Source organism: Labrus bergylta, chromosome 15 (genome assembly GCF_963930695.1).
Source record: "Labrus bergylta chromosome 15, fLabBer1.1, whole genome shotgun sequence".
In the NCBI taxonomy this organism is placed as follows: domain Eukaryota; kingdom Metazoa; phylum Chordata; class Actinopteri; order Labriformes; family Labridae; genus Labrus; species Labrus bergylta.
The window spans coordinates 23909530-23925124 of record NC_089209.1 but is presented as its reverse complement, the minus strand read 5'-3'; the positions used below and the strand labels follow the sequence as shown (position 1 = coordinate 23925124).

The following is a 15595-nucleotide window of genomic DNA, read 5'->3' as shown; positions in this document are numbered from 1 at the left end:
ATGGTATGGTTTGGTATGATTTGGTATGATATGGTTTGGTATGGTATGGTATGGTTTGGTATGGTTTGGTATGGTATGATATGGCAAATATTGTATGGTATGGTATGGTTTGGTATGGTATGGTATGGTTTGTATGGTTTGGTATGATATGGTTTGGTATGATATGGTTTGGTTTGGTATGGTATAATATGATATGGTTTGGTATGGTATGGTATGGTTTGGTATGGTATGGTATGGTTTGTATGGTATGGTATGGTATGGTATGGTTTGGTATGGTATAATATTGTATGGTTTGGTATGGTATGGTATGGTATGGTATGATATGGCAAATATGGTATGATATGGTATGGTTGGTATGGTATGGTATGGTATGGGTTGGTATGGTATAATATGGTATGGTTTGGTGTGGTATGGTATGATATGGCAAATATGTTATGGTATGGTATGGTATTTGTATGGTATGGTATGGTATTTGTATGGTTTGGTATGGTATGGTATGATATGGCAAATATGGTACGGTATGGTTTGGTATGGTATGGTGTGGTATGGTTTAGTATGGTATGGTACAGTATGGTATTGTATCCTATTTAAAATCTTCCACTCCCCCTTCTCTTAAACCTGGCCCCGTTTCACTCTTCCAAACCCTGTTGCCCGTTCTGTGGTGAAGAAGTGCTACCTCATGCTTCCTGAGCCACATACTTTCCTCGCTGGCCTCTCTGTAATTCTACTGTACAAACAAACACAGGCAGCAGCCGGGCCTCGCTGTGTTTGCAGAGCCAATGGCAGAGGGGGGAATGAAAGCTGCTTTGGTAAAAATAGCTTCAGCTCCAGCACTTCAGACTGGACACAATGAATCCCAATGAGGAAGGAAGTTGTTAAAGTGTGGGCCGGTCTGACCGAAGCCCAGTCATTCAAGGTAGCAAGAGTCACATGAGGTCTCTGGGCGGCTCCTGCTCTGTGGTCATGGTGTGTTTGGTCCATATGATCCTCTTGTGTAGAGAACTGTCAGCACAGTAATAAAGCACAGAGACACCTCCAAACAGAGACAAATCAGCTCCTAAAAGATCAACAGATTCTTCACTTACATGTAAAGGTATGAGCTGCTTTGAGTGGGATCTTGAAGTATTTTCTCTGAGGTTTGGCGCCTTCTTCGGGTATATTCTGTCTTCATCATACTGTATTAATGACACAAGTGATGTTTACGGCTTCAATTGAAGGCTGTCTTACCTCCTACGCAATACCTCCTTCAATGGGTGGATGATGAAACTAATTAGATTTCACCTCAGAATGAAACATTTTTAATGTTCAAGGGGAAAATGTTAAGTCAAAACTAAGTAATCTACAAAAACAAGCAGTGGGTGAAGTTTATATTAATAAGTGATAGAAATGGAAAATATAGCGATGGCGTTGACTTGTAACAGGCTTTGTCAGTCACGTTTGGGTGTAGGGGGGCTGTTAGGCCTTTTTATTTGTGAAGGTATATATTTGGTAAACATTTAGGTTTTAACTGTTTAAAAGTTGAATTCATCAGAAATGTAATTTAGCTTTTTTCATTACACCGCTAAAGGCTCATAGTTCAGTGTAGCCTGAAGATGAAGGGGTGCTAACTAACATTAACTACCTTCAGAAAAACATGCCAGTGTATCTGAGTCAGCACATTAAATAGATTATTTATCACTGTTTTTCAATCCACTATTAATATTACAGTAATATGTCAGCCCAATCCCATCAGTGCTAATGCTAATGTTGCTTTGCATTAACAAAAAGCTAATGTGTAATCAACTTGGATTCATTAATGTGTTGTACCTAACTTGGTGGCTGTATCACATCTACTATAAATACTTTTTGCCAACTGCCATTAAATAACAATAGAAGAAGAAAGCATTCGTGTCAGGTGACATAACTGTAGAGTTACAGACGGTAGAGATGCTAAGAAACAGGCTTCGTATCACTTAATATAAAGAACGATCTATTTTACTTGAGCTGAGAAGAATAGATCGTTTATCAAGTGAAACTTAACGGGATCCATTGCTAAATATGTTAGCGCGTTAATGGCAAATTCCAATTTGTGTTAGCGCCAAGCTAGCAAAAACTAAGACGTCCAAACTGGTGCCTCTGTGGTATTATATTGACGCATCACATTTTGGATACCGATGATTCATAATGTAGATCTGTTAATCATGTGATCATGTAGCTTTTTTTCCCCTCACTACAGAACTTCGTCATCAAGAAAATGACTTTTGAATAATAACTTTACTTAAAATGCACATTCCCTTTAACTATTATCCCATAACTGCAAAATTAAAGTTGAATCAGAAACAACAGAATATTTTATTCATTCAATACTTTGTTTGAATAATGTGCAAACTTTGGATAATAAATATACTCATATCATAGTTGTACTATGAATTATACTTCTGAGTGTTTTCTGTAGAGAACATTTTGACATAGTTCTGCTTTATTCACCTTGATTTGAGCTCTTCTGCAATGGCGTGTAAGCACAAGAAAGGTCAGAGCAACAAATCACAGCGGTCACAGTAAATGTTGTGGAGGCTGCAACAATCCACCTGGATTTAATAGCGCTGAAGGAGAATTGAACTTGAGTGCCACTTAAACCAGCAGCATCTCAGCTGGTGATGTATCATGCATCTCTACACATGTAGAACCATTTGTAGCTCAGCCTGTCTCTCTCTCTCTCTCTCTTTCTCTCTCTCCCAGAGCTCCTGCTCCTGGTGTCAGTGTAGGCGTTGAGCTCATTCTAGCGTAGCGTCTGGCCACAGCACTTCAAATATTGATCTCAGAGCGAGTGGGAGGAATGAGGAAGTAGTCCTGATGTATCAGCACATTATGTTTTTTTTCTGTGTTTTTTTTAATCAGGCGAAACATGAAATAGTAAGAACATGTGACAGGAAGTGCACAGACGTTAATATCAGTTCTGCTACATTTGCACAAAGCACAAGAACCTTTTCTCTACTCTAGATATGATGTGGCTGTGGTCAGAGTCTCATTCACCATTCATAATGTTAGCAGCAGAGATATTTACTCGTTTTAGTCACATCCAATACTGATAATACCATGCAGAAGTCAGAGCCTTTTTCAGGTGATGTAACTATTTCATGCCAGGGCACTGGGTAATTTGTTACGGCAACATGTATCAGTGTGAGTCGAGGAAGAAATTATCAGTAAGCCATGTTAGTATTGCATCAAATATTTGGCTGTTATTGTAGCTGAGGTCTTGGTGCAGTCGCTATAGAAACCAAACCACAAGAACGAGTGTGCACACTGTATGATGTGGAAGGAGACTTGTTCATGTTTTAAAAAAAGGGGTATGTTTGCACAATCATTTCCCTCTTAAGTCTATATTTAATGATGGAGATGCATATGAAAATTGTACTTATGGCACCACAGGGGGCCGTAGTTTGTACCCTGCCGAGTACGCAGAGGGAAACTTGCTCAGATTGAGCAAGAGGAGTTCTGTTTACCAAAGCATTTTACTTTGAAATCTATATTTATTTAACTGGATTCATGTACAAAAACTGTAGTATCAAGGTAATGAGATTCAGTCTCTCTTCATTACCCCCAAATCGCCCCTGGGGCAAACGCTGCATCGCTCTGCAGCACTGAGCGGAGCGGGACAAATATGGGGAAACAAACAGAGGCACAGAAACGCTTCTATTCCTTTTCAGGGCCTGTGGTAGGAAGACATTTAGCATCCAGCTACCTTGCCCTGCTAATCTGTGAGATTCCCACGGTGTTGATTTTGGCTTCGTCGCAGCAGCAGCCCCGGCGCCCGGTGCTGTGAGGGGTATCTTGCATGAAAATTCCCAGAAACCAAGGGGGAACCACCTCTTCCCCCTCACAACGGCGCCCTGTTCAGTTAGTCCCACAACACCCTGGGAGGGCCAGACAACAGCTTCTGAGTGAAAACTACAGAAGTAGAAGAAGAGGACAGGCACCCATAAACTTTATGTTACTCAGTAAAAGTGTGAGAATATTTCAGTTGGTTTCTTAAGATCTCTACAATTCTAAAAATCTTTAATTCATTTTGACACTTAGTAACTTCAAGTCTGATTAGACACAGGTGCTGACAGAGAGTTTTTTTTATTTATTTATATAATTTTATCATCATCAACAACATTGACAGCTTCTTAGAATTCTAATCAACATCAGCACCATCCTCAAAATCATCATCATTATTGTCAGTCCCATCACATAGATTAACTGCATAGCTTCTGAAAGTTGAAATCTCGACGCGTTTATGTTTTTAAATCAGGGTAACTACGCTGAACATCAAACATTAACCAGTCGAGATTTCAACTTTCAGAAGCTACGCAGTTAATTCATGTGTCTAACAAAATTTGTGAGATTAGATTGTTATCAAGCTCTGGAGAAAATAACTTATCGTTGGACAAGCATCATGGCTTTTATATGATATAACAACATGAATAAGTTGAGGTCCCAAAAAAAAACCCGGAAATTTATGGATGCCTGTCCGCTTGGGGCTGCCATAGAAAACTAAGAAATTAATAATTTTGTTTTTTGTTGACTGCATTAAATATTCCACATGTATTTATTTTTCTCATTTATTTTCCAGTTATTGATCAACTGACTTGGTTCTTTCAGATATTCTTACTTTTTTCCGATACTTTTTTCCGAATTACGCTTTTTTTTATGTCGTTCTTATGACCTCACAAACGATAAGTGCATCTGACGTGAATAAATCATTTTTGAAAACTGTTATTACTTTTACCCCAGGACAGAACAGTAAGTTCTGGACCTCCCAACATGATCTTCATTATAGTCAGGCTCTGCGTGTATGTGTGTGTGTGTGTGTGTGTGTGTGTGTGTGTGTGTGTGTGTGTGTGTGTGTGTGTGTGTGTGTGTGTGTGTGTGTGTGTGTGTGTGTGTGTGTGAGGTTCTGCTTTATAATCCCATTTACAGCCATGTGAGATGTCCCTTGGTAGATTACAGAGAGCATGAAACACAAATGAGCAGAGACAATCAATCACGGAGACAAAGTTACGATCTCAGTTTAGTTTGGATTCATTAAGAGAAACACGGACAGAGGACGTCAGGCAGGAGGCATTCATTAGCTTTAAGGTCAAAAAACAGAACTTGTGTGTAAACGACTGCAGCTGATCACATGCAGTGACCCCTTCAAGTCGGGGTCATCCATCGAGTTCACCACTCACCTGAGGTCTCCACCTGCTGCAGGCTACCCCAGCTGAATGTCTTGAGACGTTGAAGCAAGTCACTCTTTTTCTGTGTTTTCAAAGGCAAGTTAAATAATGTACACGTTTAAGCAACAAGGCGATTTGAAGTTCTTTACGCGAGACATCAGTACTCTGTGACAAATGGAAACGGCAATAAGATAGAGGGAAACATTTAAAAAGTTATTAAAAATAAAGATTTTCTTGTGTGATTGAAACAGGAATACGGATATTTCATAAAATATCAGACTGCTCCTGTCATGATGTACATTTAACTGTGCTACAGTTGACTTATATTTTATTATTCCTAGTATGATATTAACATTGTGCCTGATATTACTTTAGAAATCTACAGGAACAAAAAACAGGAAGAGCCAGAAGACCTAACAGATGCAACTAGACTCAAGCTGTAAAGAGAAACAGCATTAGAAATTATATATTTATAACTTGACTTGATATCCTCTTGTAATAAATAGCTCCTTCCGCCTGCTTTTGAGACTGTGAAATACGGCTTATTTGTTTTAGCAGTGCTCAGTGTCAGAGCTGAGACCCAGCATGGCTCTGGTCCTGATGACAGACGAGTCCTACTTTTCTCTCTGTCCCCCATTTACAGGATAATGACCCAGAGAGAGAGAGAGAGAGCGAGAGAGTGAGAGACTGAGGAGGAGGAATTGAAAGAGAAATGTTAAATCCAGAACAGTTGGCTGTGAATTTATGACCACCAGTGAAGCGTACTCTGTCATCCCAGCTCTGCTGCTGAACTGGTTTCTCATAGTGGAGCAGCTAAATTTAGCCGTCCCCTGCGTCCCGGTGACTGGTGGAAGAGAGGGGGGAGAGAAACCATCACAAGGTCGCGGCGTCTCCTTCCCCATTGCGTTCAGATCCTGTGGAGTGAGTGCTCATACTTCTGAAACCTCTGCTCACGACAGTACACGAGCCGGTGTGATCACAAACAGAGTCATCTCCTGCTCTGCTGTAGACGAAGCTGGCAGCTCGCACTGATGTTTTATAGCTTCCCCCGCACCTCTCTTTTGAGGCTGGAGCTGTCATGCCCCGGCAGAGCAGCGAGAGCAGAGTGTGGCCTTGAAAGCTCGGGCCATCATTTATTCATGCGTCTGCATGCAGATGTCGAGACCGAGATGAGAGAGAGGGCTCCTGGCGGCTCAGAGGGCTGAGTCTCTAATGAGGAAACTCAAGCCATTTTACTCTTTCAAGGATAGATTGACATCTAGATTTGCCCCTCAGTGTCAGAGTCATTCCAGTTCTGTCATAAGTAGGCACCTTGTTTTATCCCCATGAGAGCTGCGCTCGTACCAGGTGACGCCACAGCCACCCTGTGAACCGTCTGCTGCTCACACAGAGCCGAGCTGCCTCTGCTGCAGCGTCTGCCGGCTCAGGGCCTCCTGGGAGCGTCGAGCAGCCAGGTACACCGTGGAGTCACATCGTTTGCTCCTCTTTCTCCCTCTCTTCCTCCTTTGTTTGACTTTGTTCTTCCAGAGGCAGCCACGGGGAGGAAGAGTGGAGAGAGGAGAGGAGGAAGAGAGCTGCAGCTCCTCTCATCTCTGCCAAGCTCTCCGGCTGTCTTCCTCTGGCTCTTTGTTATTCCTCCACTGCTTCACTCCCCGCCTGAAGCGACGGCTCCCTGGTGCACACAGATACCGCTGGGGTGGATCTGCCTGTGATGTGCTTATCATAAGGTTTGCCATCACCTGGGGGAGAGAGCCTGACTTATTGTTGCTTTCCAAACTGAGCAAATAAACACACATGGCATCCTTCATATTTCCTTTATTCTCATTTCACACCGCACTGTCTCAGCTCCTCCAAATCTCTGCTGCATTTCTTCCACTCTTTCTTTTGTTCTGCAGTCTGTGAGGACGGCTCTGAATGTTGCCGGTACAGATATTCATGCCCCCAGAAATCACCTGACACTGATTTGGAGCAGGTTGGCAAGTCACTGCCCCCTCAATCTGTCATCCTGGCACATTTCCAGGTGTGAGGGACTGACGGACTCTCTCTCTCTCTCTCTCTCTCTCTCTCTCTCTCTCTCTGTCTTTTCTTGCATCACGTCTTCCCCTCTGACTGAAAATGTGCTTCATGGTAAATATGAGGCGGAGGATATTGAGACGCTCTCTAACTCCTGCGCTGTGTGGTGTGTGCGGAGCAGTGCTCTACTGCCATCTTGTGGTCGTATGCATAACTCTCCTGCATCAAACAGGCAAAAACTACTCTTTTGTTGCAGCTGTCACAGAGCAAAAACTCAGCGTTTGTCATTCTTATTTTCTTATTTCAAGAAAAAACAAAAACAACTTTATTCTAAAGCATTTTTGTACCACAATTTAGCCAATGTTTTTGTGCAAGTTAGACTGCATGCTTGTAGTATGAAAGTGTTTTGATTGGTCAGAAGAATAGAAAAGCGCTACACGAGTACTAGTCCATTTACCATTTGGCTTAATTGATGTTCAGTAATAACAACATTTCAATCTGTCTGTTCCAGGTGAAGCTGCCTTTCCCTGTAGATCAAATCACGAATCTTCCACGGAACGACTTCCAAATGTTGGTGAAAATGCACAAACTGACCTCGGAGCAGCTCGAGTTTATCCATGACGTGAGGCGGCGGAGTAAGAACCGCATCGCCGCGCAGCGCTGCCGCAAGAGGAAGCTGGACTGCATCATGAACCTGGAGTGTGAGATCAGGAAGCTTGTGAGTCAACATTTTTTATTTAATACTATACCTGCCTCCAGATGTCATCTGTCTGTGAGACTTCATGTTTTCATTAAACACTCTGAACCTGGGACAGCAATAAACCCCTAATCAATAAAGCTCTGGACATGAGGTGATGATGCACATTCCCACCACTAGGGGATCCTCTGATCTCCATGAGTGGGAAGCTGCAGCTCATCAATTTGTCGTACTAGCCACACAAAAAAATATATTTTTGTGACGTATCTTTCATACATAAGACATTTACCACCAAAGATTTACAATGTGTAATACTTGACCGTTAAATAAGAGCAGCACAAGATTTGTTGTCACATAACACTTCTTCCTCATGTACAGGACAAGATGAAGAGAGAAGAGAGAGAAGTACCTCTGTGCCCACAGGGGTCGCCAAAATCGACACAAGCCAAAAGTTCTTCATAGGACCTTTAAATTAGTTGTCAGTAGAAATGTTTGTTGCAGTTTGTTACTGCATCCTTCAAATTGGGCCCCTCCTCCTGGGCTCATGGCCGCCAGAAGCACAAGCCCACTGCAGGGTTAGCTTGTATATTTGAGGCTTGTACTACACTGTAAGCTAACTGAGAAGATTACATTTGTTGTAATGGAAAAGCTGATCAATTAGCACGCTAGCACAAGCTAACCACCGGTGTTTGAGGCCTGCCTGTCCAACAGACAGCAGGCCAACTCTGTGTTTGCGGATAGACGACCTTTAGTTAATTCTCATTTTGGAACAAATTTTATCCGTGTGGCGTTTCACCTCATTGATTGTATTTCACTTCTTTGCTGCTAAGTCCAAATAGGCCAAATTCACCAGTTTGTATGGCGTCCAATGAATTGTATCCATTCCCAAACTCACCTGCCTGCTGTCATTAGCTGGGGGAAACACATCCACTCCCCGCCCAGAAACATCCCGAGTCAACCAAAAATTCAGAAAGCAGGCAGAGAGAGCAGAGTCTCTGAAGACACAGTCAACACCACAGTGAATGGGAGCTTTATTTTCTACTGTTGTAGAAAAGTTGGTCACTTTCTGTGTGTGTTTGGTTCCAGGTGCATGAGAAGGATAAGCTCCTGACGGAGAGGAACCAGCTGAAGGCGTGTATGGGTGAGCTGTGGGAGAACTTCTCCTGCCTGTCTCAGGAGGTGTGCAGGGATGTGCAGCTGAGCCCAGAGCAGGTCCAGTCTTTAAACCACTACTGCCCCGTGATGCGGCCTGCCAACTCCACTACCAGCAACCACAACAACAGTGCCGCCCACCAGCCCAAACCCGCCCCCCTCAGCCTCACCACCAACAACACCACCACCAGCATCGACCTCACCACCCACTCAGGCTCGGCCACACCGGAGCCGAGGTCACCAGGCCCCTCTGAGAGCGAGCCCGAATCGGCCGTCAGGAACGGGGCGGACAGAGAAATGGACGGCCAGGACGCCAGCTTGTACACAAAGTCCGGGCTGACCGTGGACAAGTCCAACCAGGCGGTGACGGTGGATTTTTGCCAGGAAATGACTGACAAATGTACAACTGATGAGCAGCCGAGGAAGGACTGCACTAATTAGTTCTCTGTGTTTGTTTTTGATGTTTTTTATTATTTAATTTTACTCTTCTGACAAACCCTCGCTCTGGGTTGTTGAGACGGTCAGCCTCTGCCAGTGTTCACTGAAAAAAAAAAACAAGCTTTGTTTGTATTTATGTCTTTTTGTGCTGTTTCGTTTTTTTTTGGTTTTTTTTGAACGGTTGACACTAAAGTTGTCTTAACAGCAATACTGTTCTCCAGGTATTCTCCTTTTACCATGACAGAGTGGGAACTTCTCACCAAACCCTTACAATGGTGCTAAACTCGCCCCGGCAGCAGTGGAGGCTCCGTTCTCCAAACGTTCACAACTCAAAGTCAAACCTCATCGGACCTAAACAGCAGCAGCTCTCTGTCTCTCTGTTCCTGCCTTTTATCTTCTTTCACATTTGCTATTTTTTATTTCCCACTCTGTCTCTATCAATCTTTACTCTACCTCTTTCTCTCTTCTCGCGCTCTGTCTGTGGTTCTTCTCTCAATAGATATCTCAGTGGCCCTTTTCGTCACAGCAATTCAAACTCAGGAAAGAAAGAAAAACAAATCCTCTGAATGTTCAACCTAATTCATGACAAATGAGAATACAGCTTTCTGTACGCGAGGGATGCAGCTAGACTGTAAAATGTTCATATGCAAAAATGTCTTCAAGCGTCTCGCATTTGTATTTCTGTACAGGAGAACTTCTTTGTAACTAAAAACATTCCTCCTTTGCCTTCCTCAGCACTGAATTGAAAGGTTAAAAAAAAAAAGGTTTTTGCAGGTGGTTAAATGGCTATTTTTATTTCCCACTCATCAGCAATACCATTGTATTTGGATGTTGTGATGGTGACTTTCAAGTGCTTGTTAGGCAGAAATGTACATAGTATGGAGCATGATGACTGTAACAGTGATTTTTGTACAGGTAGAGGCTTAGATGTTTCTTTTTCACCGGGGTTATATCAAGCACCTTTTTCTAAGGGAAAAATCTTTGCTTTGCTGTTTCCTGTCCTGCCTATCGAATGCTCCCCGTCACGGCGGGTGTTCATAAACTCAGGAAATCAGCTCTAATACACATGTGGACACACACACGATAGAACATACAGACACATGCGTCAACACACAGAGTTTTGAGCGCCATGCATGTATAAAAATTTGACGTTCAAAGACGTGTTTTTGAGCTCAGGCCAGCTCCTGTTTCCCCACTTTGACTCCTCTTTAAATGTGAAAAAAACAAGTTCTGCCTTGTGTTTTTTGAAGAAAAATCTTTTTTCTTATCAGTATTTAAAGATGCTATTTGTGTACACGATCGTACAGACCTTTTAAGGTTTTCTTCCCTGTTGCCAACTAAAGCTAAAAAGTGACAGATACTTAAAAAAAAAATTCAAACTGATCCTAAAATAATCACCTCTTGAGAAAAAGGAGAAAGAAAATTGACTAAATTCAGGCACTTTTTTTCCGCCCCCAAGCGCTCAGAGCCGTTTAGCACTTCAATTAGGGTCTTTATTTTAATTCAGGCTCCTTAAAAGTCTGAAACTGGAGCACTTCATTTGGCACTTCAAGAGGAAAAATCATATTTGTATGATAAAAAAAAATGAATATACCATTAAAATGATCTTTATGAAAAAGACGTATCTGAGACACAAAAGGAAGCTAACGATTTAGTATAAGATTATTCACGACTTATATTTGTATTTCTTTAGGAAATGAATAAGCTAATTCAGATTTCATTTGACGTGAAAACAGTGTATGTGTTTGTCCAAACGATTAAGTAACAATCATATAAGATAGTAACCAGTTTGCCCTAATTGTGCATTTGTTTGAACATCCTGCTTGGTGACGTGCATGCATGCTCCCTGTAGCTATAATGAGTCTTAGTTTGTCTAGCTTCTGTTTGCCTTGTGACTTTTCTCTGGAGCTTTTAAAATGATATTTTTAAAATTTCTATGTATAAACAAGCTGAATTATGTCAACCCTCACTAGAGGCTTGCTTTATGTAAAAGCAGGTTGATTTTAATTGGAATGTGAAGCTTTATTCGTCACTCTTTAAAGCCCCAATCCAAGAAAACGGCCCTCCCTCTTAGCGTGACTAGCTGAAGCTAATAACAGGCTAGCCACTGTTTCATTAGCAAGAAAACTTCTCTTTCATGAAACTTTTCTGCTATGGTGTTAATGTGTTAGAGGAATGTGTTCCCAAAGTTTAACAAATTAGTATTTACTACAGTACTTTCAATTAGAAATGTAAACCCCAAGTCTTTAAAAAAAGCAAACGCAGCTTTAAAGAAGCTTAAAACAAACAGTTTGATACAAAAATAATATTTATGATAATTTTTTGCTGAAGCAATTTTTTTTAACTTTGATTTCATACAAGGGAAGTTATAAGAAAATGTATGAAACAAAATAATTATACAGTTGAAGCATTCATGCCAAAAACAGGCTAACTAGCATTTCAGACATGTTTGCTAACGGAACATGAACAAAGGCAAGAAAGTACCGTAGTAAATACACCCCCAAAAAAGTATTGTAAACCCCCTTAGAGTGATCTAAAAAAGATCAGATTGCTGTGCTAGTTAGCTAGCAGTAAGTTTTGTAACACTTCGTTTCAGTTGATTTATTTTAGGTTGGTTAACAAACCCAGGACAGTTTGACACAAAGTGTTAGTCCTTTGAATCATTAAAGTGACTAAATGTTGTATATTTCAATGATTATTTGGCCGAATTAATCATGGATTTGGGCTTTAAAGTTAAGATGAAACATTTTAAAGTCCTCCCCCCTGGACTTAAACTGATGTAAATTTTAGATGTAGTTAAAAATATGATCTCACATGTGAGACTCTTTCTGTTATACAGCCAAACAGAGTTAAGTGTATTTTAAAAATCTGTCTTTAAATTGTTAAAAGACTTTTCCCTACTTCGTAGAGTACATAGACCCCGCAAAGACACGGACACATGCACACGTACACGAACAGCACACACACACACACACACACACACACACAGAGTACACACACATGGGGCACAGCTTGAGTGCAGAGCAGTAATGGTGGTTCGGCCCATCTTTTATTTGTGATCTTTTCATTCTTGTATGCATTTTATCTGAAGTTAAACAGTATTTACAGTATTAATGTGCAGATTCTACCAGGTTCAAGCAACAAAACTAGAGAGGAACCGACGCGTCTACGTTACAGAGGCTTCATTTCTGCAAACGTTATGCAACTCGTTTTATGTTCATTTACTTTTTTATTAGCTTGATGTTAAATTGAGGAAGCCTGGTTTTGAATCAGAGAGCATCAACTCTGATATATGTTGTTTTTTTTTCTGTCTGGAGAAAATAGATTTATGAACATTGTGTTGTAGCAGAAAGGCCCCTGGAAGTCTCAGATGCCCTCATAATACGACAGCGACCACTTGCTTGTTTTTAGCATACTGCAGAATATCTGTAACAACTATTTCATAATTCAACTTAACAAACTCTTAGAGTCCCACAGAACTTAGATGCATAGATAATTAAACAAATTAAAGCTAAACCTCCAGTCAGAAAAGCTTTTCATCCAGACCGCTAAGCTCTCCGATTCTTTGCATCTTTGGCTCCAATGAAGAGACGAGGTAATGTTGGATTACTCGATTGTTTTCACTGTTGGTTAAGGGGTCAGTTCACTCAAATGACTAAAAATAGTTCAATAAATAAATAGCTATTAAACTGGCTCTCATTTCTTGGATATAGTACCTATTTGGACCACATTGGAAGTTTATTTTTAAGTTCCGAGTTAAACGTATTCAGGGAATTTAAACAATCAAAATAAGAAACCAGGACCAAATTCTAAATTTAACGTCCAAACGCTGGGTGTAAAGATGGACTTAAAAGAAAAGACGAAAGTCTGAGTTTACAGTTTGAATTCTGATAAGAGAGGCTAAATTTTGATGGGAAGGATACATTTTGTAGGGGGTAAAAATCTGGATTTTAGATTTAAGATCTGGATTCTAAAATTGGAAAGTCTGCATTTTGTGATCAGAGTGGATAACAGGGAGATCAACACTGTTATTCTGAGAATTAATTAAAAGATCTGAAATAAAATACATGCTGTGAGAGCAGATTAGAGTGTATATTCTGAGTTTAATGTCCAGATTCTGAGATTAACTCGGACCTATAAAATACAATTTTCACATGTGGACCTCTTTGTTTTCTGTACTTGAGTCATCTCGTAACGCAGATAGTTTTTTATTCAATGGTTACAAACTTGTTACTGATTACTTTGGTATATTTTGTGTCCTGAGATCCTGTTACTTATTTTCCCTGTTGGTCTGGATAATCATGTTTTTGTTGACTTTGTTTCAAATGAAAAGTTGAATCTAATCAAATTTTCACTAACCTCTGGTCTGTTGGGATGGTTACAAAAATGTTAGACTGAAACCAAAACTTTCTGTGTGGTTTGATACTGTCAGAAATAAGAATTCTGATTTTTGTCGTTTGGGTGAACTGATCCTTTAGTGTCTCAGGGTGTCAAGCATTTAAACCTGCTCTTTATCTCCCTCTGCAGCAGACTTTTATCTTTTCATCTTTTCATTTAACTTTATTTGTTTGAGCCTCAAAATAGATTTGTTAACGAAACTTAAAGCTGCAGTAATTGATTTTTGGCCACTTGAGCTAAAAGCTAAAAGCATCATACACATTCATTTATAGTCATGTTTATGTCTGCCTGAATGTACGTCCAATAGACACTCAAACTTTTAGGTTTCTTTTTGGTCAAAACCACCACCTCCAGTATTTTTACCAGCTGCAGCTAAATCTGTATCTCTGCTGTTTGGCGCAGCTTTCGTAGCGTACAATAACTTTTTCACGTACAGTATTTGGCAGAATATCTTGGGTTAATAACCAGAAACAACTCGTTCTTCACTAAAAACAACACACACACAGTCATCTGATCCATTTTGAATACAAATCCATTAGTGCAGCTTTAAAACGATGTGGTTTATAATTCTATGCATAAAACCTGAAGTTAATGTAACCATTTAATTCTTAGATTCGAGGAATCCTCCAGGTTTCTTTGTGCAGGCCAAACGTTTTTTTTATTTTTGGCTGATGCCATTACAACAGGTTGATTTAAATACCTTGACATGTATAACTGAATGCTCGTACCTTTTTGTTGTGGATTTGTTTTTTTTTTGTTGCTGCTTCTCTGAAACAAACACTGGCTTTTCAACTCCAAAGGTTGTTCTATAAGAAAACGTATGAACAAAAACATGCCTTTCTCACAGATTGCTCAACTTTATTGAAAAAATAAATTTAAAAAATCTGGTATCCTGGTTGAACGCGCAGGCTGAGATCATTAAGTAACATTGAAAATGGAAAATGTTTACAAATAAGTGTCATGTCATGTTTGATAAATGTTTGCCATGTTAAACTGATGGTCGCTTCAATCGGACTGCTTCTTGGTAAAGAGACAAAGAATGAGTTTCCTCACCTTGTCTTTAATCCAACTGTTGGGATGGGTCAGCATGGATACACGTGCACCTCCGATATTTGCCTTAGAACTTGCAGAGGCCATAGTTCACATTCAAATGAAGTGAGTGTATGCAGGGGCCCGGCCCCCATCCCTGAGTCACCAGTGCGGACTTTCTCACACTTATCTACCTGTGAAATCCTTCATACCTCTCATAACTGGTCAATGACTGTATCAGCAAACTGCATCAGGTGTTTTTTCTACATGCTTTTTACACAGATTCTATGGATTATTGTATTAGTAGATTTTTGGTGCATCATTTTTAATGTAATAGCTCTTAAGCTTGTAGTTCAAGTTGTTGTTTTATTCTTTCATTTTTCTAGACAACTGTTTTGTGTTAATATTGTCAATTTCAAATAGCTGTCATTTGCTTATTCTCTACTAAGAGTTCTTACCTTTATCATTTTTAAATGCTACATGACCCTAATGAATTAAAATGACTTAATAACCATTGTAAATATGGTATTGTGCAAACCCCATTTTCATTCATTTCAATTGCTAGTGTTCTATAAATGACTTTTTTTGTCTAGACACCATTTCTCTTTATGAAATAAAGAAACATGCATATCATCTTCTGCACTTTGTGATTTTTTTTTGCAAAAATATGACGAAATGTTGGTTTCAT

The 15595-nt window shown here is 40.3% G+C and overlaps 1 protein-coding gene across 4 annotated transcripts in view; it reads left to right on the top strand.

The window, feature by feature from the left end:
• The window catches only part of bach2b (BTB and CNC homology 1, basic leucine zipper transcription factor 2b), a 103314-nt gene extending 87774 nt beyond the window's left edge, over nt 1-15540 (top strand). For all 4 annotated transcript variants that reach the window (XM_029280923.2, XM_020652623.3, XM_065963446.1 and 1 more), the window contains 2 exons: nt 7705-7911; nt 8977-15540. In XM_029280923.2, the coding sequence (XP_029136756.1) occupies nt 7705-7911; nt 8977-9483 (714 nt within the window). In that variant the 3' untranslated portion in view covers nt 9484-15540. The remainder of the gene's footprint in view (nt 1-7704; nt 7912-8976) is intronic.
• Nucleotides 15541-15595: the final 55 nt, after the last annotated feature.